A 26,307-nucleotide genomic window follows, 5' to 3' on the forward strand; every position below is an offset into this window, starting at 1 on the left:
TGAGGAAAAATTAATAGAATGTTTTTTCCCGATGCTTGGAATGGCTAAAATTCCTTTTAATTTTCTGGAGAAATTTCATTATCTAATCACAAGTAGCATGTCCTACTTGGAATGTGATCGGCTCGTTTGTAATTGAACTGCTCTCTTCTTCATTTCGATCTCTATGAGATAATGTGTTTAAATGCCAGGAGTGTATGTAGAATATTCTTATAATCGAAAGTTTTCTCGTAATTTTCCAGAGATACCGCAGATAAGGACTTGTTAGCGCATTTATACATGATAATGTTCCTTCACAAAATAAGCTCCATCCATCATCTTTTTTTTGCTAATTTTCTCAAGTCCATCCATCTCACCCGCTGCCTTACTACTCCAAATACGCCCAAGTTTCCGTTTAAGAGTGCTGAGGGATATTTCTCTCAGCTGCTTCTCTCACCAATAGGACTTCATTTACCTAAAAAAGTCGGTTAATCCGTGATCCACCTTACCAATCGCTTCCCTTACTTCCCAATTGCCATTGAGTAGCGAGTGTCCCGAGCCAGTAAATGTATCTCATTGCCCCATCTATATTGGCAAAATACGAGGGCGAGTTGCCGCTACGAAGCGGTGAGTGACTAATGAGGCAGTGAGAGTTATTTATTTCAGAATATGTAAAAAGACAAATCGTGATCCAGAATGCGGAAAAGACATAGCGAAATGCCACGAAGAAATCATTGATTATTGTTATTATTATCATGCAGTATTCCACCTGTCAACGTAGCTTTACATAAATCATTTTTCGAATCACCCTGTCTTGTCCTCCTCCCACATTGAATCTCCCTATTTAGTTTACAATATCCCCTTTTCACTATCATTCTACTTAACCCATAAACCATATTTTCTTCCTCCTCCTTCCGCGCCTACATGACGCGCCTATGACATGCCCCCTCTATCTTGGCTTTTACCATCTTATTCTCATGTAATTCGATAAGAAAGAGTAATGTAGACCCTCTGTCTTTTCTGAATCGACTGAGAAAGAATGTTTCTCTCCTCATCATCTATGTTAAGCACTTCCTTTTCCTTCCTATCCACCTCAGCTTAATTCTCCTCTACTCCCAAATCTCGAACACATACAGTCTTTTCTTAGGGTCCACAATTCTTTATAGTGTAACGCCCAACGCTCCGTATCAGACTATTCTTTTAGGTTTCTTCTCCTCAGTCACGCAAAATAGCATCGATTGAAGTACAGGTTCTCCCCGACTAACGAATAGAATAAGGTCCGAAGACTTGCTCGTATGACGGGTTGATCGTAAGTTGGAAATGACATATGTACGTATATTAAATCATTTTTAAGCCACAATCTAGCCTTGAAGTTTGCTGTGCCTACTGAAATTGATTCGCTCCGTGAAATTTTCGCTCTGCGCCATACTGTAATAGAAACATTCCAAAACAATGAACATAACAACAAAAACATAAAAACAAAATTTCCCTCTCCCGGTAAAAGAAAAACCCGCTGAAAATAGGATGAATAGGTTGCCTCAATATGCGTGTGATTGTCGTGATATATTCAAGAAATTTTGGGGATTTTTCATAATTTTTTAATGAATAATTTTGGTCGTAACTTTGGATAGTCGTAAGTAGAGCGCACCCAAGTCTGGGGTTACCTGTACTGCGAAGTCGGGTAATATCGCGGGTCTCGTGGGACAGAGTTAATACCGACATTACTGGTAACACGCGTTATTACGGGAAACAAGGAAAACAAAAAATAACGTCTAAATTTAAAGTTAGCCTCTTATGAACTGGATGGGATAATTTACGACAATATTGTGTCACCATAGGCGTTGATCGCTTGAAGTTGCGCTATTTAATTCGTATCGCCCGGTCTGGATAAATTTCGCGAATAAAATACCCATGAGTATCAATGGAAATCATGTAAATATGACTTTTGGGAACTAGGTGAGACCTGCGGTATTTCCTAAACCGCGCGGTTTGATGTCTGGGCGCGTTTTAAGCGGCTTTTGGCGTATTTGGAGGGGATAGGTCGCGTCCGTTGCACTTTGGGTCGACGTTCCTCTTCTCAGTGCGAGCGAAAGGCGAGGGAAAGCCGGCGAGCTGAGAGTGAGGAGGGCATTCTTCGGAAAGGGGGAATCGATCCGAATTCTGGGTCACCATCATCCGAGAACCCAAGCTTCGGGAAGCCCAGCTCGCTTTGGGAAAAAGCGCGAGATTTCGGCCCTCACCACATGGCAGATGCAGACTTGCGAGCTGCAAGATAGCAGCTTAGGAAGAGATTGGCGATGCTCGTATTTCCTTCTTCGCGGAGACTCACTTTCCTGATCCATGGTTCGACTAGTGGAAGCTGGTATTAAAACCATACGAGGCAAGGGACAAGTGACCAGGAAAATAAAGTTCAATTTCCTCTTTCCTCATTGACGATTTATTACCGACCGCGATTCAGCACATCTGTCATTATCTGTTCGCAGTGCTTGCCATAAATTAACCCGACATCTGATTTCCCTGAAAATGTTTCATAGCACGAAGTTGAATCTTCCTCCGAAGTTCTCTCTCATTTTATTTGTTTTATCTTTCGTTATTTGTTAATAAAACCGAGAACGTGTGCGAGAAGTATTTTTATTTGACTCTCAAATGAGCTCAGCAAAGTGTCTCGTTTTTCATATGGAAGATTTCCATTGAATAAACGAAACTCAGTAGCTCAATAAGTACAAGTTCTCGAACTTCGTTTTCGTGAGTCGGCTTTCGTGGAAAAGCAACACTAATATCTGTGATAGACATATGACTCAGCTGCTCTTAGTTGGGAATACTGTTTTCCAATCCATTTTTGGACACATCTTTCGTCGTTATCTCGGTCATTGTTGTTGAAAACTTAGGGCGTATTTTTCAAGGGAGGTCTCAGACTTTGCCTTGACACTTCCACGATGCATGATGTAAATGTCGTTTTCTTGTAAAATGAGGATATCCCCTAAAAATTCCTTGCTTAGCGTCATAAATAAATATCTGTTTTCACCGCATTTTTGTCGAACATCTATGTAAGAAATAAGCTGCTTTCTTTTTTATTCTTGCCAATGCTTGGATTTATGAAAATAAAATTTAAATTACAGGTCTATTGTACACATTATTTGACGATAAAGTGGTGGGTCATAAATGAAGTCTCGATAAAAATAAGATGTTGGCGGATTTTGCATTTACTGCCTCATTTATGTATTTTTTCGATTTCTTTTACCTTGTGAATGTAGTACAGATGACACTCTCATTGTAGCTAACGAGAAGGGCAATCACAAACATCCCTGTCATGCCTCCTAGGCTTATTACAGACCCGTGAGCCGGCGAGGAGTTAACCCGCCGTCCTCTAGTTTTGCTTTGTATATCTTCATCAATGATCTGCTTGAAGTCTTTTTAAAGTGAAAAAGATGTACGTTGTCTGAATGCAGCAAGAGCCACTTTGCGATCACACTTTAGGAAAAAGTGGCGGTCGAATAAAATTACTCGTAACGTTTATGTTTCATAGCAATTCATCGGTGAAACGATAGAATAGGCTTCAATTTTTTAAAGCTGGGTTCATTCGTCAACATTTAATGCTGTAGTAGTCGGCAAAAAACTTTTATTTCGCCCGACTCTTTTCTGTGGACAATGACTACGAAGTATCACGATGCCACTACGAATCATTCCTCACAAACAAAGGGAGATAAAAATATTTACCCTCTACCACCGACATAGCTTTTGCTTTTCCCTTTTTTCCCACTTTTACCATCACTAAGCGTATTATCAATATTAGGGCACTCTATGTTTCTGTGTTGATGGTAGTTGCGCGATATCGCTTTTGTCACAGTCGTACATGCCAACTTCGACGTTGACTGTGACAGGCGTAGTTGAAAAAAAGATCTCGCTACCTACGGAAGTGCTCCATGAGTGCTAATAAGCGTCTTGATTAGTTAAAACTAAAGAAATTAAGCTTACGATTGAAATATTTTCATCGCCTCTTCTGTTATGCGAAAATTTAAAACAAATTTGACTTGCAGTTTATACTCCTTAGATAATGAGTTGAAAAAAGCAAGGCACTGCAATATAGTTTGCCCGTGGAGTTAAATCTACGCTGCCGTTGCGATATTACCATAAACTCATCTACTTATTCCTACTGCGTTCAAAGCTGAACTGCCTCAGATTCGGTAATAGATCAGATCACCTCCGACTGTAGTCTAAATCGGTTCATTATCTCTTGGCAGTCACTGTCTTCAAGTACGTGTCGATCATAATAGTACTATTGTTATTTCTAGCGGCGTAACTAGGACTATGCTTTGGGGGGATGGGATAGCCTGGGGTGATGATACCCCACCCCTGTTGGTGAAAATTTATGAAAAATAACATGCCTGGAAATACATTTCACATCATTTTCGCACCAAAAAATTAACGTTAAGCTGACGCAGATATAATATGCCAAAACTAGAAATTAGTTTAAATACTTTTTTATTATTTCTCCGAGGCTTTGGGGGAGCAAATATATCTATCCCCCCCATAGTTACGCCACTGGTTATTTCAGTCAACTTTGACGCGTAAGCCTTGGGATTGGTTAAGGAGGCATCAGTCTATCCCATTGACACATGCTCGTTGTTGCCACTTCGATCTCATCGTAATTAAAAAAATTATGCGCTGCTATGAAGTGAGAGGGATCCATTAATTCTAAATATTTAACATACTGCCTTTACATTCGCGAGGATTAGCCTTGAAAAGTTCTCGTAGATTACATCTTCACGTATATTCTTTACGAACGATATCTCTAATTATAGTTCCTTTCTCTGTGAAACCAGAAATATCTCCGTCTGTCAGCGACGCTAGTGGCGACTTTTATGAACCCATTTAAATGCGCATTGGGTGAAGACAAATATGGGGGCCGACTGGAGAATCTTATTTTGAAATGTTCGTGAATATAGAATTGCGATAAAAATATTTTTTTAAATCGATATGAAGGAAATTTTGAAATTGCGCACTATTTGCCTGGAATGGCGATGTGGCGGACTTACGATGAGGCGACGGTGACGCCACGGGGAGACATTGCCTCCAGAGGCTGCGCACATTGGTAGCCGCGGCACGTCACAGTCCCTTCGCGACCAAAACAAGCGGCGGGAGGTCGTTGAGCGGCCCAGGTGAATGCCAGGAAGAAAGGAAGTGCGCGAGGGGCCAATGACCCTTATATCCCCACCCTCCCCCCCACCCCCACAAGGACGCATGCCGCCCCTCAGAGGGGTGCAACGACTCACGGCACACTACGAGGGGGGGAAGGGAGAGGGGTCAGCTCCCCCCTCTCTACTTAGAAGGGGGGATTCGTACTGCGTCGCTTCTGTGAGTGCTTCCTCGGATCCTCGCGATCATAGCCGTTGAGGCACCGCCGATGCTTCCGGTTGAAGACCACTCGCCGCAGTCCTCCTCAATGGGATCGTTCACTCTGAGCCGAAATCGCAATTCATTGAAAGATTCTGGTAGATGGACAGAAAAGATAAGTTGCGGCGGTAAAAAAAATCTTCGTCGTTGAGTCATTACCTCGCGAGTTAAGCGCGTCAGTTGTCGCCAGCCTTTTGTTAGTTGTTATATGACATGTTGAATGACGTCCTCAAAGAGTGAAATCGTTTACTCTGTAAAGGCGTCATTCAAGGAGACCGCTCATTGAGGGTGTAATCGCTTTCAATAATTTAGACTGAACGACGCGAAGCCGATGCATTAGAGTTGGAGTAGCTGAGAAGCGGTGACCCTCGGTGATAGGGCGTGACGTCTTTCTCTCACCTGCGAAAGGGTTAAGGCCCTAGATATTTCAGGGCATGAAGTATTTGCACTTTTCCACGTAAATATTAGTTTAAAAATGAGTTAAAATTATTCACTTCAAAACAATAAGGTACAGAACTATGAGCCCTGATAATGCTGTAGTGCAGTGAAATATGTTGACTCATTTTTTTATATAAATATTTATGTGGAGAAGAGCAAAGTACCTTTACTTCATATCCTACAACCGACCTCCATAAAGAATCAGCCTCCACCATTCATTTCAACGTGATACATGGCCCCAAATCGCTCCAGGAGTCGTAGAGGGATCGGATAACGGAAAAATATGGGCCTCATTAATTTTTTACCCCTATTGCGGTAGAATATCGAAAGAAACTAAGTTTTGGTACCAGGCCATCGTGGTAAAATAGCTCTACTTGAAAAAAATAGGTTCAAGCATCGATTCGTTGATATATCTTACATTCATCGTAGAATAAATGGTATCCCGCGGAATGGAAGTATAGGAAATAGTGAATTTCGGCTTCTGCGTACGTGACCAAGATTGAACTTTGTCAATCCTCGAGCCATCGTTGCACACCCTTACCCCCTCTCTCCTCGGCATTTAAAATCGTCGATTAATTGACTCCAACGATACTGTAGTTTCCATGGAAATGGTCATTTTGCAATTTTGAGTAAAAACTTCATTTCCTCCTGTACATCTTCGATCATATCCGTGGACGGATACAATTTACCACCGTGGGAATTGGTCGGAACATCAATATGGGATGCTGACAAATTGCTGATTGCGTTTTCGCCTGAGGTTCCCTTTCAGGATATGAATTTCAGCTAGCTGTTTCGTGTTGCGCATGTGGAGCACAGTTAATGAGACTTGTGACTCTAGTGGTCCAGGTAGTTGTCCTTAATCGTTCGGGTTTTTTCCCGGAGCCATACCTAGCGTTCATCATTTCATTAGTTCTTGGATTCGTTTCGACTTTGATCTCGAATGATCCATGCTCATTACTCACCCCAAGGCTAGCTTCTCATGAAATATTTTTTTATGTTCGGGCGAATATTTGGCCCAAGCAACGTATCTACTGTTAACGTGATTGACGTACCAACTTCGAAAACCGATGGAGAATAGGTTGCAGCTTCTCAATTGTTTCTGTTTTTATGGCTTCAATTTTTCAATTTTGCGCAATTATATCGGCATTATTTAGGAGTGCTAAACCGTGCGTTACATACTAGGGGTGTAGTGACACATGAATGGATGCCTAGGGAAATATCTCATCCTGATCCAAAAACATGCCGAAACTAACTTGTTTGAAATAATATCCGGTTTTTTGTCTATGAAAAAGTACTTTATTGGTGAATTCAATGCCTAAAGGCCGTTTTACACGGTACACGGAATTGCGCAGGTTAGAGCTGCATTAATTTCTAAAATGGCGTGGAATTGCGCGAATGCATGAACGAAATTAGAACAGCGGCTATTTTGCCATCTCACGTCCACGTATTCTCGCATGTGTTCAAGCAATTCACCGCTTTACACGACGCAATTTTGATTGCGCCTTCACACGTACGTCAGACAGCGCAATTCCGTGTACCGTGTAAAACGGCCTTTAAGGGTATATAATCATGAGCCTATCCTATATTGAGAGGTGATCTAGTAATTGGCTGCCCCTTAAAATTGCGAAGAAATGCATGTATGGTATTTGGTGAAGAGCAAGTTTCCAGCATTAAAATTCGCAGAAAGACGAAAGACCTAGATAAAACCAGGGAAGAAGCTTCTTATCACTAGTGATACCGCTTTTGTAAATGCCTTTAAGTTGTTGGGGGACTGCTGATATAGATATAATCTCGAGGGTAAAAGGTTTGCGAAGTGAGGCTGGCATATTTTATGTCTTACCACCTTTTCCGTGGTTGACTAGTCTACTCCTATGTATGATCTTAGGTTTTCCCGGCGTATCAGTTGCAGAAAAGTTTCTCGGGTTTTCCACCGGTTGATGTCGTCCATGTCTCCCGACGTTTCGATCCGCGACTTGCTGATCATCCTCAGGGGATCTTCCGATTCCGAACTCATTCGGAAGATCCCCTGAGGATGATCAGCAAGTCGCGGATCGAAACGTCGGGAGACATAGACGACATCAACCGATGGAAAACCCGAGAAACTTTTCTGCAAGTAGTCTACTCCTGTTTTAGTAACGGATAATGTTTCTAAATCCCTCAATAAAAGTGTTTCTATGTATAATAATAAACAAATCTGTGGTTTGAGGCAGCGTATCTAGGATTTTGAAATGGGGGGGGGGGGTGTTACCGGAGATTTCGGGGCCCTCCCGGGGTATATGGAAAACACCACAGGACAAAAGTCCGGGGAAAATGTTTGGGATATTTGATGTTGATAACGTGATTTTTAGGACTAAAAAAATTAATTTTGTACGAGTATTTATTTCAGCGAAGTTTATACATTGGATGAAAGAGCCTCTCTTAAAGGCTCAAGGGGGAGGGTTGAAACCCGGAAAAACTCCCCGTGGTTACGCTACTGGTTTGAGGGTTCGGACATAAATTTTCCTTACGATTTCAGTGAATACGAAGGCATTTTCAAAGGTTGGGGTAATCCTTGATTGAAATGGCTTAAATCCCTCTTTACGGGATTCCTTCGATGGCGTTTGTGTATATGTTATCACGAATTGAAATTTAATTACATTTAGTTCAGCGCCCTTGACGAAGGAGAAGTAATACCCACTCATTTAACAAATACCATTTTCATTTTAATTTATTTAGCCAATTTAAAATAAATATATCATCGGGAGCGGTAATATTTATTGACGAAATTTGTTTTTGTGATTGCTATTCGTAATTTCTGACTTTATCATCATCATCATCATTAGTCAAGAATCGTAACATTGGTATTACGCAGCTCTCCATTCTTCTTTTACAAACCAATCTCAACAATGCCCTTCTTCCCTTCCACTTGTCCTACGACGATTTTTTAATTTTTTTCATTTCTTATTTTTGACGTAGAAACAAAATAAACTATGGTTAGCCCTGTAAAGTTGGCAATTTGCAATGCGAAATTTTCTAATGCGGCAGTATCTAATTTTGTGTGATCAAGCATATATATTCTGTTGTTATACAATGAAGCACGGATATTACAAGATAGGATGATGAAGTCTGCCTCTAAATGAGTTTTAACCCAACACGCATTTAAATGGGTTTACAAAAGTCGCCACTCGCGTCACTGACCTATAAAGTGATCCGAGTTTCACCGGGAAATTAGGGGTTCACCGAAATTTATGTACTAGATGATTTGATCTATCAAAGTCATAACTTTGAATGCCATTCGTTGCAATTTCAAACACTATGCTGAAAAATATTGGAAAAAAGTGGATTGCATTCATCACATTGCATCGGACTAATATTCACATTGCATTCATCACAGCGCCGTGGGCGTTTCTGAAAATTGATTAAAATGAGACCTAAATGGCAGCAGAAATCCGTATTTTATGAGATGGAATTGGGCCTCCTCTATGCTCTCCCCTTGAAATGAAGCTACACCAAAAATTTCACCGAAATCGCAACTTCGAAAGAAAACCCTAACCTTCCGCGGATGACCTCGTCGGCGGCGCTCGTGCTGCAGTTGGTGGTCTGCCGATGTTGCTCGCCGCATTCTCAAGGGACGGATTCGCGCGATCTCCCCTCCAATCGCAGATGAGCCACACTGTCTTATTTTCGTCTCCCCCTTTCTTGTAGCGCGACCGCCCCCGGCCGAACGCCCAGAGTGCCATTGACACCAGAGGATGAGGAGGCTATTTCCAAGGGTGGTCATTCTTCGCGTTATTCTCGCTTGCCTTATTGCTCTGCTCAACCCGCTTGTGCGTGTGTGTGTGACGATGATTGCGGCACTTTCATCGCCACTCGAGTGAGAAACTCGGCGTTTCCCATTGCGTTAGTGGAGGAAGAAAGAATTCGACCTGGAGGATTTTTCTCCGTTGTTTTCGCCCGCCGAGGCGAAAGTTGGGTCGCATTCTTCGACTTGAAACCTGTAATTTGTGTGCATTGGTAATTAAAGATATCCTTTAATGTAGTACTTTATTTGAAAATTTTCAAGGTATTCGCTGCACAAGGTCTCTTAGTATGCAATCATGGTGATACAGAGGCAATGAAACTAGTTATTGGTCTCGGTAGTAGTCCCTGTTGATGAAAAATAGTGTAAATTTATCTTGTTTTCGGATATATCTTTCGTGGTGTGTAGAACAAGAGGGTGCTTATTACACCTACTTAAATTACACCTTACTTCGCCATAACGATGCTGAGATGCTAGGTGTCCATTGTCTCCTTAGGGAGAAACGTAGCCGAATACCTTTTCGCAGTTCTCTAGCATTCATTAAAAGCATTTAACTTTGTATTCGATGTTGTGATCTGTTTTGAAAGGATCCAAGCTGAAGTCGTGTTCGGCCATAACCGAAGAGTATTTGTTGATTTGGTAACTTATACAATCTTTTACGGTCGTGATATTTATAGTGTAATGGATGTTGGGGGATGTTAAAATCGCTTATTTAAGTCTTTGGAGTATTTTTACGTTCAACTTTTTAGCTGTATGAACGTTTTGCAACTGTTTCATTTATGTTCGCATATTATTGATCAGTCGGCTGTCGCATCGTGTCTCTGGCGAAGAATTCGAGCCATTAGGACTGTTTTTCATCTATTTCTCCCTTCCCAGGAGTCGTTCCTGACGTGTTGTCTCGACTTGGCTGATGCGAATATTCCGGGTAGTCTAACCTTCCCCACTTTCGCAAGGTGCGCCGCCGGCTTACCTCACTTCTCCCAGACATTCCCAGCATTTGACCTTACTGCCCGAGATCTGGGAAGACTTTCCAGTGACTCTAAAGTGTCCTTCGAATTAAAAATATAGATTGATTTGTCTTATTACAGGCATGTTTATTTAAAATAAATGTGAGAATGTAAGTTCCGGTTGCATTTAATAATTCTACCATTGGTTCATGGATATATTTGTAAATAAGGCATCTTTCTTGACGTGATGTCTCTCATTTACTGCTTTGTAATGGGGTAGTTTCCTTCATCAAAGAAAACGAAAGGCATTCATTGCGATTCGTTACCCACCATTACTGCATTCATAATATACAAATTATTTCGTTTTAGAAATACCGGTTTAGACGAATGGCAATGGTCCATTTTTATCCTCATTTGAAAAAGGCCAGATTGGCGCCCACGCGATGCCACTCCACGTGACGTCACAGGGACCTAGTTTCTATACGAGTAGATAGGAGTTATACATCGTTTGAGATCACAAATGCATGCATGAGGCGCAGAGCTCAGGGAAACATGTCTTAATAACCACTTATTAAAACTGGCTTAGGTCGGAAAGTTTTCTTCGTTTGATAAGGTGTTAATAATCCTTATTTAAGCCAAGCGCTACCAGCTAGCAGGGTACTCAGCTACCCGCTAGCAGCCTGCGTCGTATCAGCGCTCAAGCCTCCCTCAAGGTCACCTCACAGGGCGGCAGCGGGAACGAGAAATACGTCACACGGAGAGATTTCCTGGAATTCATACTTACCCGTCGCGTTTTCGCGCGCTTGAAAATTTTCACTTTTAATTTAATCGCGAAAAATAGATATCGTCATTTAAAAATCTAAATGCGTGAAATACGTACTTCAGGAGTAATAATCTTTCGATTCAAGCAATAAAAAATAATAGGAAACCACCCTATTGTTTCGCAATCCCAAAAGTTCGTGTCACATGTGACACATGCTAGAAAATATATAATCTCCTTGGTCGTGTCATTTTATTTCGGACCAACATGATGTTATATAACTTGGAAATTAAATGCTGGCATTTATTTAGCTAAATAGGTTTGAAATTTTATCTAGGATTATCCTTTATTTTGTATTTATTGCCGTAAATGTTTGAGTTCTAAGTGCCCTCTAATGTTGCGGTTTGCGTTGTATCAGCACTCTCCCTAACACAAGCCGAGCCTACAATGAACACGTCGATGTTAAACGGATCTTTCGAAATGCTATGCGGCGGTGGCGCTTGGTTTCCACAACGACTGTTATTCTGCGGACAGTGGCTGAGTGGTCAGGCTGAGATTTCTGGGATTGATCTCAATCTCTTCGTAGTGGGCTATTTTCAGACCACAATGGTTAATGTCGAACGGTGTCGAAGTTATATGGAATCGCCTATGGGTAGCGACGACTATTCTGGCTCTCGGCTGTGTTGTCGGAGCCTCTTACAATTAGTAAATGTACACAAGAGCGGCTTTCGACTTCTGCGCTTGTGAACAAGATGAACTGTCTTCTAGATATAGTTGAATATCAGTATATGCTAAATAAATTGAGCTTATCGTCATACGGGTGTATAGGATTTTTTTCTTTGGTTCTAACAGTGCTTGGGAGCTCAAAAATGGCCATTAACGCACAATTAACAATTATAAATCAACATCTTTGCCTGAGAACATGTCTGATACAGAATTTATTTTTATTGGTAATAGCTAAAGTGAGTGTGTTTTTTAACGTATTGTGGGTAAATTCTCTTACGAATTACGGAAGAAAAGTGGGCGACGACGTAAAATGCGACGCTATCTATCGCCTTATTAGTGGTGGCCGGGGGGAAGTGGGGCCCAATTAAAAACGTACTAATCACGGCCGTAATTAATTGAAAATTAACGGTAGTTTCCTGCTATTTAGTTTCTAGCAATTAAGAAACTAACCCTTGATAGGCAGGATAAAAACTACACTAATACGGTATACTTACCTAACCCTGACTTCGCATGTCACCATATTTCCCTATTGTGTCGTTAGAATAGCCTTGAAAAATGTTTCTAGTTTTCAATGGGGTCGTTCTCTCATTGTCAGACCCGAAATCGCAATTCAATGAAATTATTCGGTTGGTATTTGGGAAAGATAAGTGATTCATCTTCGTGGGGACAGTTTCGCCTGCTGCAACGCCGGTGAAACTGTCGTCATGGAAATGAATGGACGTGGAGGACAACCCAGCCTAGCTGCGCCGGAAGCCTATCTGCCCACACTGCACTCGGAAGCCTCCATCAACATTTTCTCATAACCTAGAGCTGAAGAAAATGCGAAAGTTTCCACCCATTTTCATGAGTTAGTGACGTCATTTGAGTTCTGATACATTTGAGCCGGTTCTTGACGGAAAGATTCAATCGTAATAGTGTTAATAACCACATAAGACGAATATGCGAGGCCGAGAAGTAGCGGAGAAGCGCTGAGCCGCTCAATAACAGTGGTCACTCACAGGCAGCGACGGTGACGCCGTGAATTTATAAGCGAAAGGGGTTAGCCCGACGATATTTCGCTCGAGAAGTGGGTGATGGGTCAGAAAAAATGAAAAGTACGGATCTTTTTATTTTTCCAACTCAATCACAATCGAAAATCACAAAAAATATGTTGAACTAAAAAAATTACGTTACTTTACGAAAAATACCACGATACATATCACAATCAGTTCTAAGTAAGTGAAGCTGCGAGCACAGGGAAAGAGTTACCCTCAATCATTGCCCGTGGAACGGAGTTACGAGAGGATGGATTGCCGTGGTCCAGATGATCACCAAGATACTGGGAACATCGTGGAAAGGCCTTCGTCGCGGTAAACAACGCGAATTCGCCAATGTAGCCGCTTGCGCCCCCCCAGCGCAGATGTGCTTACCCGCGTTGCAAAACGCTGCTCATGGCCAAAGCGTCGAAAATAAAAGTGGCAAGCATTGTTCGAGGGAAAAGATGTCCCGCTGTTTTCCGAGATGATTAAAATAGCACACAAGAAAACATTTCTATCACAAATAACATAGGAAAATAAGTTTTCTCCGCTCTTTATTCTGTTTAGATATATATGCTGACGTTAGTTTTATATATGCTCGCGCTGGGTATGCAAAACTGTGTTGGATTGTTGCTATTAATTTATTTGGTATACTAGCGGCGAATAGGAGAAAGAAAGTTTAAGAATGTAATCACCAATTCTATTGAATTTTTGGCTGATTTCCATCTAAAATTGGGCTGATGCACACTGATATTGAAGCCCCCCTAAAATCGGACGTAAAGAAAATGTTTTTACTTTAATGGGATCTTTACATTCGCATTGGAACTGGGAATATGATTGATTATCAACAAATAGTACCTCATTTCCCATTTCCCATACCCTTGCCAGAGATTGGAGACTCATTTGTTATCAAAATACTATTCCGCTGAAATTCGTTTGCGAGTGATAAGTTGGGATGGATTATGTACCTTTAAAGAACAAGATATATTGGTAGGGTCCTAACTATTTTGGTTTCCAAGGCATATTTTTTCCCGTTGGTTGTATTGACCTCAGGGGTCAGTGCGTCATATGCAACCTGAAATACAACTTCTCAATGCAGCATGTACACAAACACGCTCACACAACACGTCTTGCACAATAACACATCTTGCACAATGGTTCCAAGGCCATGGCCGAACTCTGAACATTTTGAGTTTGATGAAGACCTGCTGTAGGACTAATGAAAGGAAAAACCATTACGCAATACCCCGAAGTACACACAAAGCGGGAACTTTCCACGGGAAATATCATCATCTATTTCGCACTGGGATCACCTAAATTCACCCCTTGTATTCTAGCCACTTTCGATAGCCTATTTCTTTCAATTTGAAATTTATTTTTCTGTTTATACTAAGTTAATTTAACATTGAACGTTGTTCAACTGCGTATCAATAAGACATAAAAAAGCTATGCATCATCTATAACTGATGTACTACAACTTCCACAGGAAAAAGATGAAGCCCCTTTTATAGCAAATGTTGTCTAGTCTGATTTTTTATTATTTTGCTAGAGGTGAGGGTGTTCTAGTTATCCACGAAAAGCGTGATGAAAATGACCTTTGCTGAAGTAGGTGACATGACCCTTACTCCCCCCAAGGAGTGAAGTGTTTTAGGGAGATATTAATGAGGCTCCACCGTTGTACGTAAAACAGTACGCGGTATTTTCCTCTGATTTCTCATATTCGAAAGTTAGCCTTATTGAATGGACAATGTGGCAGGTGTGTACTTATTGGAAATCGAGTTAAAACGATATTTTCCCGTTGTAACTTGCAATGTTTTAAAGTATAAAAATAACGAATACAAAGAATGGAAACGCTAATTTGTGATAAACATTAGTGTTTGATTGGTGTACTGGAAAATCGCTTATTTCTCGTTGCTTAAACCCTAAAATGTAAATCTCCTAAACAAGTATTAATGCCGAAAATGCTTGAGAACCAGTGGCAGGCCATAGGTGGTATTAGTTGGTATTGGTTGTCCTCGATAGTCCTCCGACGTATATTTTTATCGCTTGTGATTAAGTTTGTTTTTGAGATGGCGCCTCGTTCGGGTTAATTAGATCTAGATTAGTTCATTGCCTTTCATGCTATTGGATTACGGAAGTGCCTTTTGCGCGGTTGGACTCCCTTGGCCTGCGAATACTTTGCAGCAATCAGTTGCAGCCAGGCGATCGCGTACTTTCGCCTTTGGAACGGCAAAAATGACGGGAGAAAGTTTAATGAAAAACACCCTTTGAAGATTTGCTCGCCAGGAAGAAATGTTGCAATTTTATTCCAGAATATTGACGCTGAAAATTGTAAGCATGATTGCGGAGAGTGTTAATTGATGGAGAAGTAGTTTTATGAGGTTTATTGTAATCAGCCACGTATTGAACTTGTTAAAGAAAATTCCTAGGCTTGCGTGACGCACGATATCTCAGATATTGGTGCGCAGCAAACTGTTGAAAATTTGAATTTGCAGCATATTTCGCTTGAAAGGTAATCCATCGTTGTTCTCGCGGTTTATATGACAAAAGTAATCGTCTTTGTGGGAGAAATTTGACATTCAGAGCAAGGCACGAACGCTTTGCCCCTAGTTAGGGAATTAAACACTGGTGTAGTGGTGCACATTATTATGACGGATCTCATATAGCAATGTAAATCTAGATATATTGATTAAGGAGGTGTGGGGATAATGTCTTAAAAACGGTAAACCAATTCACTTTGTCATTACCACGTATTTCATTGATTGATACACCCGTGGGAAAATTTGGGTTACTCTTATCGTCGTAATGTATTAAATAGGTGCGAGTAAAGCAAAATTTCTTTCGAAGTTTGAGATTACTTCATGATAGTTAACTGCGCTTGCTTGGCTTCCCGTGCCCTAGTGTATTTTTACGTCGATGCACGATTTCGTTGTTAATTAGGATTTTTATGCTGATTACGTGCTATGAAGAGCTGACCTCAAGACTAGTTAATGTTTGACATTAGCATGGTTGCTCTGGGGCCAAGTGTTAAATACTTGTAGATAATTCTACCTTCGTGTAGGATTCTTTAGTCATTTTCATTTGCCGTGAAATTAGGCCTTAGACTTTAGTTTAGTTAAACGAGGAGAATCTGTTTATTTAGCCATACAGTTCAGAAAAAAACATGCTCAGTTTAAGTTGATTTACTGCAGGAAAAATAATGCTTGAATAGTGTTAAGTACTCATTATTCCAAGCAGATTATTCCTTTATGCACATAATAAGTCGTTTTCGTGAATTGATGAGTCTACGATTATTTCGCTTCGACTTGATTCTGTGAAATCGAATCTGTGAAATTTTGGCTGTCTCTGCTGTTTGGTTCTCCCTTGACGGCATCAGTCTCTTTCGCTGTCGTCCCTCACTCCCCCTCTACTCCTTTTTTCCTCCCCCTTCGGCTCCTACGTCAGCGCCACGCTTGGTGGCAGTGGTATTTCGTCCTTTCGGGAGTGGGGAGGAGTTCGGAGGGGAGTAAGGGGAGGGGAGTAGGGAGAGGTTTGACACGTGGTCTCGCGCAAGCCACGTCGGAAGGCGAAGAGAGGCAGAGAGGAAACAGCCGTCGATTGAACTACGTGCGCAGTCACTCTCACGGTATAATTTCTCTCTCGCTCATTTCATACTCGTTATTGTATTGGTGCGGCTAAATATTACCTTTGGTGCCTTGTCTTTCGCATCGACTGTTCTTCTAGTACTCTTCCCCACCCACCCCCGGATTGTATACCACATATATCCGACCTGCGAAGATTCATCGCCACTGTGAAGTTCAGCACGTGTCCAATTGAAAACCACTTTGTGTATTTATTGCCGGAGCGATCAGTTGTGGTTGTTGGTAGAAACCATCTTGTGGATGTTAGTCGCCCTGGATTAGAGAGCAGTGCGGTTTGTCGTGCGAGGAATCGCCCCTTGACGTCGCTGTGCCTTGGTGGATAAGGCTGGGTGCCCTACCACTATTGCCTATATTGTGTGCCTCTTGTAGTTGTTCTTTCGGTGTGAGGAGGCGAAGATGTTGATGGCCCGTCGGTCGTCAGAGGAGTGGACCCGGATGAGGGCCTAGTGGTTACGTGCAGCGTGCCTTCTTTCTCCCCTCGTGGCGAGTAGTGGTCGGGGCGTGTTGTTTGGTGTCGGCCCTGGCAGGCGCCGCTCCTCTCTGCGATGCAGGACTCTGCAGGGGCGAGCCGGCCCGTGGTCTTCATCGGCCCAGGTGAGTTTTGAGTGTGTGGGCGCGTAGTCTTTCCTACGCAGTTGCCCCGACCTATCTCCCAAAGCCTTGCGCTCCATCGCCATGTTTGACGGTGTTTGGCGAGGGGAATGTGGAATTTGGGGGAAACCAGACGTTTTTGTCAGGGGTTTGCAGGATTTATCCCATGTGTTTCTAGGTCTTCTAAATGTTAAGGAAGGCACTCCTTCATATCCACATGGAGTGTGGAATTCCTTTATTCCAACGAACAATTTCATCATATTGCCTAGCTAATTTCTAGGATTCCTTGGATCCATTGTTTAACATGGTATTCTACCCCTAGCTGTGGGGTGATTTGGCTATGGTGTTCGGGTTTGCGATTCTGCTTTTCCTTGTCACAGGCAACCAGCTGTGGTACAATGCTTTTGTTTATACTATTCTGATTATTATTTCTCACCCTTTACTGTGCATTAAATTTATTGATTTTAGTCGTCAGGATCTAAAGCTGACTCGGTCTGCTGATCAAATCTGCGAAATACTTCTTTCTCCCGTCCGTAATCAATCTCGAAATTCTTCTGCGCTGTTCAGTTTCTCCCACAGTACCGATACGCTGGGCTGACCGTACGGAACTTCTCCGTCATCTTCACTCCCTTCGAAAATTTCGCAACGGAATTCTCGTCCCCTTCCAACTGGTCGCTGTCCCGTTACTGTGTGGTTTTTCTTTCGACCGCCATCTATCCTCGATGCATTGGTTGTGCTATCTCTGCGCTCTGGACTGAAAACCATTTATTTTAGAATTAGTCGCATTCGTTTTTACGGCCCTTAATGGTCTTCACTTGTTTTGGTATCGGTATTTATTTTCATGTAATATTATGTAATTTGAGAACTTAGCGATCTACATCCTTGTGTTCGAATCGCTCTTGGCCGACTCTTTGATGTTGATAGTTTATCGAATAGGGTAGGGTGAAGTGAGTGCCATTCGTAATTATCTATTGTTCTTATATTATGCTTGTAAATTGGAGGCAGAGGAAAACGTCAGTGTGTGAAAATCCATTTCAAAAGAACGACTGCCGTGTCCTGCTGAAACAATCCGGCCAATGCTTATATAAGCTCATAGTACATGAGGAACTTTTGTACTCATTCAGGCAAAAGGATCCGAGAAATGCTCTTCATTATTTCTGTCACTTAGTTTTCTGTTTTATTGACATTGCTCTTGGGTTAACCACCGCGTAAGACACTACCACTAAATCAACATACCGTTATCGTCCGCGTCGTGGTTGTCATAACATTGATGAATTCAGATTACACTAGACACTATTTCCCATGAGTCACAACGTCTCCGTAGTTGGGGTCTGACCCGCAAATAAATTCAATGAAATGGACCTTTGCTGAATAATGACTTCGCAGTGTTTTCTATATATTCCACAGCGTGTCTCCTTTCAATTTTTGGGCCAATTTACGCTTTATATCGTCACTATAACTTCCTTTTAAGCGGTCTCGGGTCGCTGGTTCACAATAAGCACCCATCTTGAATGTTAACTGAGATGTTTGTATCTACTTAATGATGTATCATCATTGACTACGTGGATTTTTCACTGTCGAGCTCCAACCCTGGACCTTCAGTATGCTCCTTGGGTCCCACCATCGAAAAATTGTTAGTGCTGTCTCTGTTAAAACCGCCATGGCACATGTCGTTGTCCGCCCGCAATTGCTTGCTGAAGATTAATGTCGAGTGCTTTGATAGCGAATGCGCTCTGTGATACGACGAGGCGAAGCAACAAGTCCCTCCACCCCTTCGCTCCATGTGCGCGGGTTGATGACTGTTCGGCTTCGGAATCTCCGGTTTTGACCCATGTATTTGTCTGTGCCGCGATGGTAGACCCCTAGAGAGTCGTGGAGATACGGCAAATCAGTTAAAGCTGAAAGCAGTCAGTGAGTGTTGAGGTTTAATTTAAGGGTAGTTTCTAAAGTGAGAAATTATGTTTAAACTTTATCTTTTCCGTTGACATATATTCGGCTCCGAGATTACAAACCTCGGGTTAGCGGATGTTTATGCTCATCCATTCCCTGGCAGAATCCTGAATTGATGGTGCTACAGTCCATCCGGCGAGAGTTGTCCGGTGACATCTCTAGTGGAGGGGCGGAGAACTCTGCTCCAGCACGTTTTGTAGCCAATAGCTGTCCCCCAAACGTACCTCACACCCTTGCCTAGTTATACAACGTTGTTACACGCATATGAAGCACTGAAACAAGCCTGAGTCACCAAAACAAGCCCTTTCTTCGAATCACTAAAAGAAAGAGTTCCTCCTTCGGGTCCTTCAGGCTCGTCATCCCTTTCGACTCCTTTCTTCAGGAAAGCCTTTTGTTTACATGTGACGTGGGCGTTTCCCTTTCTTACCTGGCAACCTTGCTAGAGTTAAGACCATTCACTAGACCCTTCTACCTGTCATCGGACAACTCTCCGCGGCTGGACTGTGGTGTTGTCGTGCGAGGGAGCGCGAAATACTTTTTATTACCTTTATTGTCTCTCTATTTTCGCTTAATGGGATTGTCTACATGTACCCCTCAGCGGGTCCTCAGTGGGTGATTTTCAATGATCTTGTGGTTACAGGAATTAAGAAGCAGGTGGACAACCGTGGGCGATAATAATAAGTGCATTATTTGCGAAAGTGCAGATTTATAGATGCACAACAAGAGCCAGGGTTGGAGCTTTGTCCAAAGTTAATTAAAGCGGACTGCTCAGTAGCGACAAGCATCTCCGTTCATTCAGCTTAGCCCTTGTCTGTTTCCACACACTTTTATTTAAACCGAACATGGTTTCGGCAACTCGTGCCAGTATTACGCCGGACATTGTATCATTTATCTCCGTTCATGTTTAAAAAAAAGGTGCTTTTTGTGAACCATCGCCCGGAGGCCGTTGAATTGGATATTATATTGAGCATTTCTTGGGTTAATTGGCTAAAAAATTGGAAGGAGACATGCTAATCGCCTCAGTTGACAAATATTCAGCGCTATTCGGGTGACATGCCATTGGAGGTGTATTGCTTATCCATTTTCTTGCTGATTTCCGACCATGCATCGTGGGGTGTCGTATCACTGGGCGCCTTGGAGTACTACCTGTCATCCCTCTCTTCTCACCTCTTGACCTTCTGGGATTTGCCACTGCATCCATCCCGTCTCAGCGCCGTCATGTTCCAACTTGGCGGGTTTCCTTTCTCATATGGACCCTCCCCTTCGGCTGTAGTGCCGATAACTTTCATTGGATGCTTGTTTTCGTTGAGACAGCCTCCTGTGTGAATTTCACAAATTTTAAAATAGGGAACTCTTGTGTGGGTTTGTGATGTCAGCCACGCGTATTTATATAGGTACACACATGTCGCAACTCGCGCCGCTGTCGGGTAGAGCGACCCGGGTGTCTCGTAGAGATGAACTATAGTTATAGCTGTTATTCTTATATTTTTTCGTAAGATTATGGTCTTATCTTGGTAAAATTTTCGAGTCTATTCTTCGAGATTGTAAATTTTACAAAGAAGATATTGAGGGCAAGTGGATCTCTCTTCACGAATCACCGCGCTGCGGGCATTTCTGATGACTGATTAAATAGTTGACCTCAATTATCAAGTTTTACGTGACAAACTGTGCGTGCAGACAGTTTCTCTGTATATTCCCCTCGGTAATATCCATGTGGTGTGTGTCCCGTAGTAGGTTCCTAGAGGAGGTGTTCATGAAATGATTTAAGATGATTTTTCACCTGAAGGTTATTTGATCGATGGTGAGTTAAATTAATTGTGCTTCTCACCTCAATCTCTATATTAGTATCATCGCAAACATAGTGAACGGAATGGTATCCTTCTGAGCATGTATTGTAATGTGCACAGTTCAAATCTATATTATACTCCAGGCGGCCGGCGTATCACATAAATACAGGTGCACTATGCCACTTGCTCACTCATCATTATGGCAGTATAATATAGTAGTGGCGTTTATATGTGTTTGTAATCCTACGAAACGTGCATTGCACCATTCAACCACTTGCGAATGCCTAAAAAATTTCTCGGCAAGTGCTACATACGCATATGTGCTTTAAATGTCAAGGCTAAAAACCAATGTTTAGGGAAAAAGTTGGGTTTTTTGGGATCAATTTGGATTTCCTGTGTCGTTTTATTTTTCTTTTCATAAAAAAGTATATGTATGTGTTTTACATGAAATTTATCGGCATTTACCATCGTGTCTCTTCGACTTCATGAAGCATACTCGTCACCTCTTCGCCCCGGATAAATGTCAAATTCTCAATTTACACTTCGCGAGATCCTAGTCACCCCCCTCTGCCTCCATTAACTGTTTAAGTTATCTCGCGTCTTGTGTATTTGTACTTAGATAATGACATAATTTCTCCTGGCATGTTTCATTCGAGAACTAACTTTCCTGATATATGTCTACACTTTACTTTCGATGTTCTTTGGAATACCATCAAGTTTTTACGCCCCTCTTGATTTTCCAATTCTTCTTGGGTGTTCCTCGTACCGCACTCAGTCTATCCATGTCATCATTCTTCATTAGCTCCAAATCTAGGTTGCATTCACCCCTGGCATTTCTGCTGCTACGATCGTTTTTCCTCACAGCATGCGTCTTCATGTGCTCAAAACCGTGCAGGCCACCTCAAAGATGTTTGGCGGTGGATAACTTACCACCATGGGGCGGCATGCTGTGCGAAGCAGCAAAAATCCATAACACGTGCACATGTATGGGTGCGATGTTTACTCCCACCTATCTTGCATCGGTCGCTGCTGTACTAAACATCAACTGACTCTGTGTTTGGGGTTTGTGCCATTGTTTCGTCTTATATGATGGACTGCGTGTTATTTGAGAAATATTCCGTGGAAGCAGCAGCAATCATTTACTTTTATCGATATTAGACTGATAGTACCGGGACTGTTTATCATGCTGTCGGACGTGTTAGCAAGATAAACGGGTAAAAACAGGTTCTTCAATAATTACGTATTTTGGATTGGGTATTTTTTCATAAAGGTAGTCAATGTATTTTTAGGGATTAATTTAAAGTCCTTCCAATATACTTCCATGAAGTAATCGGTGACCATATGGAAAGTTTTACTTTACTTTATTAAAGAAAACTTTTATATTGGCAAAGTGTAATAAACTATAAGGTGAAGATGGTATATGTATGACATATTGTTACTGGCGGGTTATCTCCTAGATGCAGGTGCGGTCTCACTTCGTCCATCGCTGATTTCTCGTCTTTCTTGTTTTATTTATTTATTTTTTAATGATATTTCTCCTACCCTTAATGTTGTGTTGCGGTATGAAAAAATTACGATTTTGGATTCTTCTTCTCCTTTTTGTAACGATTGACCGAAAATATAATCGCCTAATGCAGTTATCGATTTGTTGTAATCAGTCTGACTTCGCTTATCTACACTCATAATTTCGAGGTAGGCACAGAGTTACTGTTAGGCTGAGATTAATTATTTTTATATTACAGAATTCTTAGTCGAACACGAGAGGATTTTCGTGTTGTTAGGAGTCGAGAAAATTTAACTGCTCTTCTCTATGTCTTTTTTACTATTCCTGGCCCTTTCATGCCTATGATGGGAGGAAAATGATATGGATTCGTTCAAATTATCCATCCTTAATGTTGTTCTCTTTTATCATTCAGCGGTAAAATGGTTAGTTTACACCATCGTGTCGTATAATTCCCTTCCCGGTTCTATTGTATTGTACCTCAATTTTCTAAGTATTTGGTCAAACTTGAATATGTACAGCCTCCTAGTAGTAATTCTAATTGCCTTCACTGTTACAATTTCTCACAGCTCTTTATTTTTCGAGCCAAATCACTGGTATCCGAGCCGCTGTACGGGGAGGGGTGTGTTAACTTGCATCTCCAACGTATGATTTGCCTGGATGAATTAGCTTCGTATGTCTAGGATCTTCGGACGGAGTACAGAAATTTTAGTTGTGCCCCAGACCTTAGACGAGAAAGTGAAACTCAGCATTGCGACTCATATCTTTTGAACTAATGCCTGCAAGGAGTCAGGGTAAGTCCTACTGCATACGTTTATCGCTGTTTTTCCATTCAGGTCGTCATTATGGCCCTAGGTAAGTTGAGGGGAAAATAACTCATTTGATAATGGCTTGTGTGATGCCATGCGAGGTGTGCTTAACCCTTACCATTTACCTCCGGAGGGAGTCTTTAAAATAGACTGTCGTGGGAAGATGAGGGCATGCCTCGATTGATGGTTGAGAGTCTAAAAATACGTCGTTGTGTCGTGGGATGGCCTTGTCGTGAGTCGAATGAATTACATCATTTTCACCTCGTGCACCGATAATTCCTCAGCAGATTATTGTTGGGTCGTTCAATCAGAGCGGGATTCTGAAGTCAATGAGATTTTCGGTATATGGATAGGAAAGATGAGTTATTACGAATCAAGTACTTATTCAGCCATTTTATCATAACATTAAGTTGTACTCAGGCGAAAGTTGACGCCCATTTCTCATGACTTAATGCCATTCAGGTTGTTCACGGAGTAGTTCGGAGAGAACTGCTTGTCGGGAACAATTTCTCATTAGAGTGATCCGAACACATCAAGAAAATTGAGACGGTTGAGCGATGAGCTGCTTGGCGAGAGGATGTGACGTCATAAACTTTTTCAGCGAAAGGGGTGATCGCATCGACATTTCGCCGCCAAAACCTCGGGAAAACCGAGGTGGATCGAAAAACGTAGTCATATGGGTCTATAGAATTTACAAATTTCTACAATAACGAAATGGCGAACGAGCCAATTGTTTGTGGGGGCGGCGTGGGATCGCGTCAGTTTCGCTCGGCTCCCGCGTGGCGCTGTCCGGAAGCGGGCGGCTCGGTTTCTTGGCTCCCGGCTCCTTGGCCTCCTTGGATGGCCGCAACAGCTGACGTTTCGCAACTCGCTCCCCTAACTATTCCCAAGGTCCCTCGCCACTGCCCCGCAACCCCGTGCTACAGGGCTGCCACACGTTCGCCGAGTGCATGATGGCGATTGATGATGAAGGGGGGCGGGCGCGCTGGTGGATAGATACGGCGGCGGCGTGTCGTGGACGGCTTGTCCGTCGACGGAATACCGGGGTCATTGTGGCTCGTTCCAGGCATGATTTAAGCCATTCGGCACGGTACATTTTCCTCTAACACTTTCGGGAATCGAATTCATTTGTGGCCGTTGGAAACGAATCACTTCTTGATTTGCACGCGGTCCATATCAGGACTAGAAGGCCATTTATGGGTTTAATAACTTACTTTGCCTTCTTATTTGTGGTTTTTGTTGTTTCCCAGTTATTAGGTAGCTATATGCTCGTAATTTCTTGTATTCCGTAACGCTTTATTTAATATTAATCATAGTTACTAATTATCAAGTCAGAGGAAATTCTGTTAATGGCTCGTATATTAAGATGCCTTTTAATGAGTTTTCACGGATGAATCGAACGGAATATTTTTCTATCGATGGGCGGCACTGTTTTCTAAGGAAAATTAACTTTGCTTGTGTGAACGCCATGCTTATGTCTCTTGCCATGGGCGCGAATGTACCGCATACAGGAATCGTATGCTACTGATTCGTTTCTTGGGGGTGTTCGTCGATGTGCGGTGTCTGATAAGTACCGAAAGTGCCGTCAACAAACATCGGACGCCACCGAATGGAGCCGTTTCTGTGTAGAACGTGCCGAAGTAGTCATTCGCTTTCCTCTCGTCAGGTTTCCCATGGCGGCCGAAACAATAGTAGTGCAGGCGATCTCTCTCGTGGTTGCGTCATGTGAGAGTCGCATTCTCTGCCCGGCTGAACGGCGCTACTAATTTTTGGACGACCGCCGTTCAGTGTCTATGACCGATTTCGCATTAGACCTCTAGTAGCTCCCACTTTTAAACGATATACTTCATGATAGGAGTATACAAGTTTGGATTTCGTTTCATACGCGGTTTGAATTTTACGGAATTTTGCTTAAAATGGTTTTATAGAATAATATTTTTTTTTTAATTAGTATGCCTTCTACTACCTTTAGGTTCTTACTCTGCTTAAATCAATTTCTTGGTATATTAAAAAAGCATTATTAAAGTAGATTAGTATTTGGTAGACGCGTAATAGGTTATTATTTCTTTTATCATAGCTCCTTCCATTTTTTGTTAGATAAGGGATGACGTTGTTAATCTCCTTCACTCACTAGGGCCTGGAAGCGGAGTATGGAATGGACCACAAACCCTAAAATAAATGCTTGAGATAACGACCCCTTTTGGTCGTCAGGTGATGAATATTTGAAACATCCTCGCGTAATGTTTCTAGTCCCACTCACATTGCCTAGACATATCGAATTGCAATTGCTCCATGCCAGGAATTGTTCGTCGCGGTCTGAAGAAATGAGGGTCCCTCTTGTGTCAGCACTTGCTGTAGGTTGGTTGGGGGTTATGGTTAGGTTGGGGTGTGATCCATTCAATAGTTACATGGGAATTTTTCGTTGCTTTCCAGTCCCTCTTAATCAGTATATACTCCTCAAAATTTCTATTTTACACCGCTAGCCTTGTACATGCGTCTTCGAAATGGAAATGCCCCGTTTTTCTACCACCACCACCGGTTTTTTCTGGAATTATTGAAATTCAGGCCAATTAATAGTCGAGGGTAGCGTATTTTGATAACTCTTCTTTGTTGGATACTCTAAAAATAATATCTATTCGGATGTTTCTCTTCGTATTTATTTATTTTTCATGATAATTTTTTTTCATTTAATTTTTAAGCAGATCCCCTTGTCTTAAAACAACCATTTTCCACTCGTTACCCCTAGCGTTGGACTGGCGCGGGAGGGGGAGAATCTCCGCGGGGCCTTGAACGCTTCGGGGAGCCCTAGGATGATTCTACATCTACACAATGCCCAGCGAGCCACCTCTAAAGTGTTTGGCATGGGGTGATCAATCACCAAGATGGAAATGAAATCTGCCACATGCACACCACACGGTCATAAAATATAACGCATATTAACAAAATGTAGCTGTAAATTCATGAAAAGGCCATTGTTGTTGAGTTCAGTGTTT

The 26,307-nt window shown here is 42.1% G+C and overlaps 1 protein-coding gene across 3 annotated transcripts in view; it reads left to right on the forward strand.

Moving 5' to 3' along the window:
- Positions 1–26,307, forward strand: part of LOC124163211 (eukaryotic translation initiation factor 4 gamma 1-like) — a 183,082-nt gene that overhangs the window by 27,363 nt on the left and 129,412 nt on the right. The window contains exon 1 of one of the 3 annotated variants that reach the window (XM_046539955.1): positions 16,602–17,270. The exons of the other annotated variants lie outside the window; for them this stretch is intronic. Coding sequence (XP_046395911.1) covers positions 17,222–17,270 — 49 coding nt within the window. The 5' untranslated portion in view covers positions 16,602–17,221. Of the gene's footprint in view, positions 1–16,601; positions 17,271–26,307 lie in introns of those variants that run through there. 3 annotated transcript variants of the gene reach the window in all.

This window comes from Ischnura elegans, chromosome 8, assembly GCF_921293095.1.
Source record: "Ischnura elegans chromosome 8, ioIscEleg1.1, whole genome shotgun sequence".
Lineage (NCBI taxonomy): Eukaryota > Metazoa > Arthropoda > Insecta > Odonata > Coenagrionidae > Ischnura > Ischnura elegans.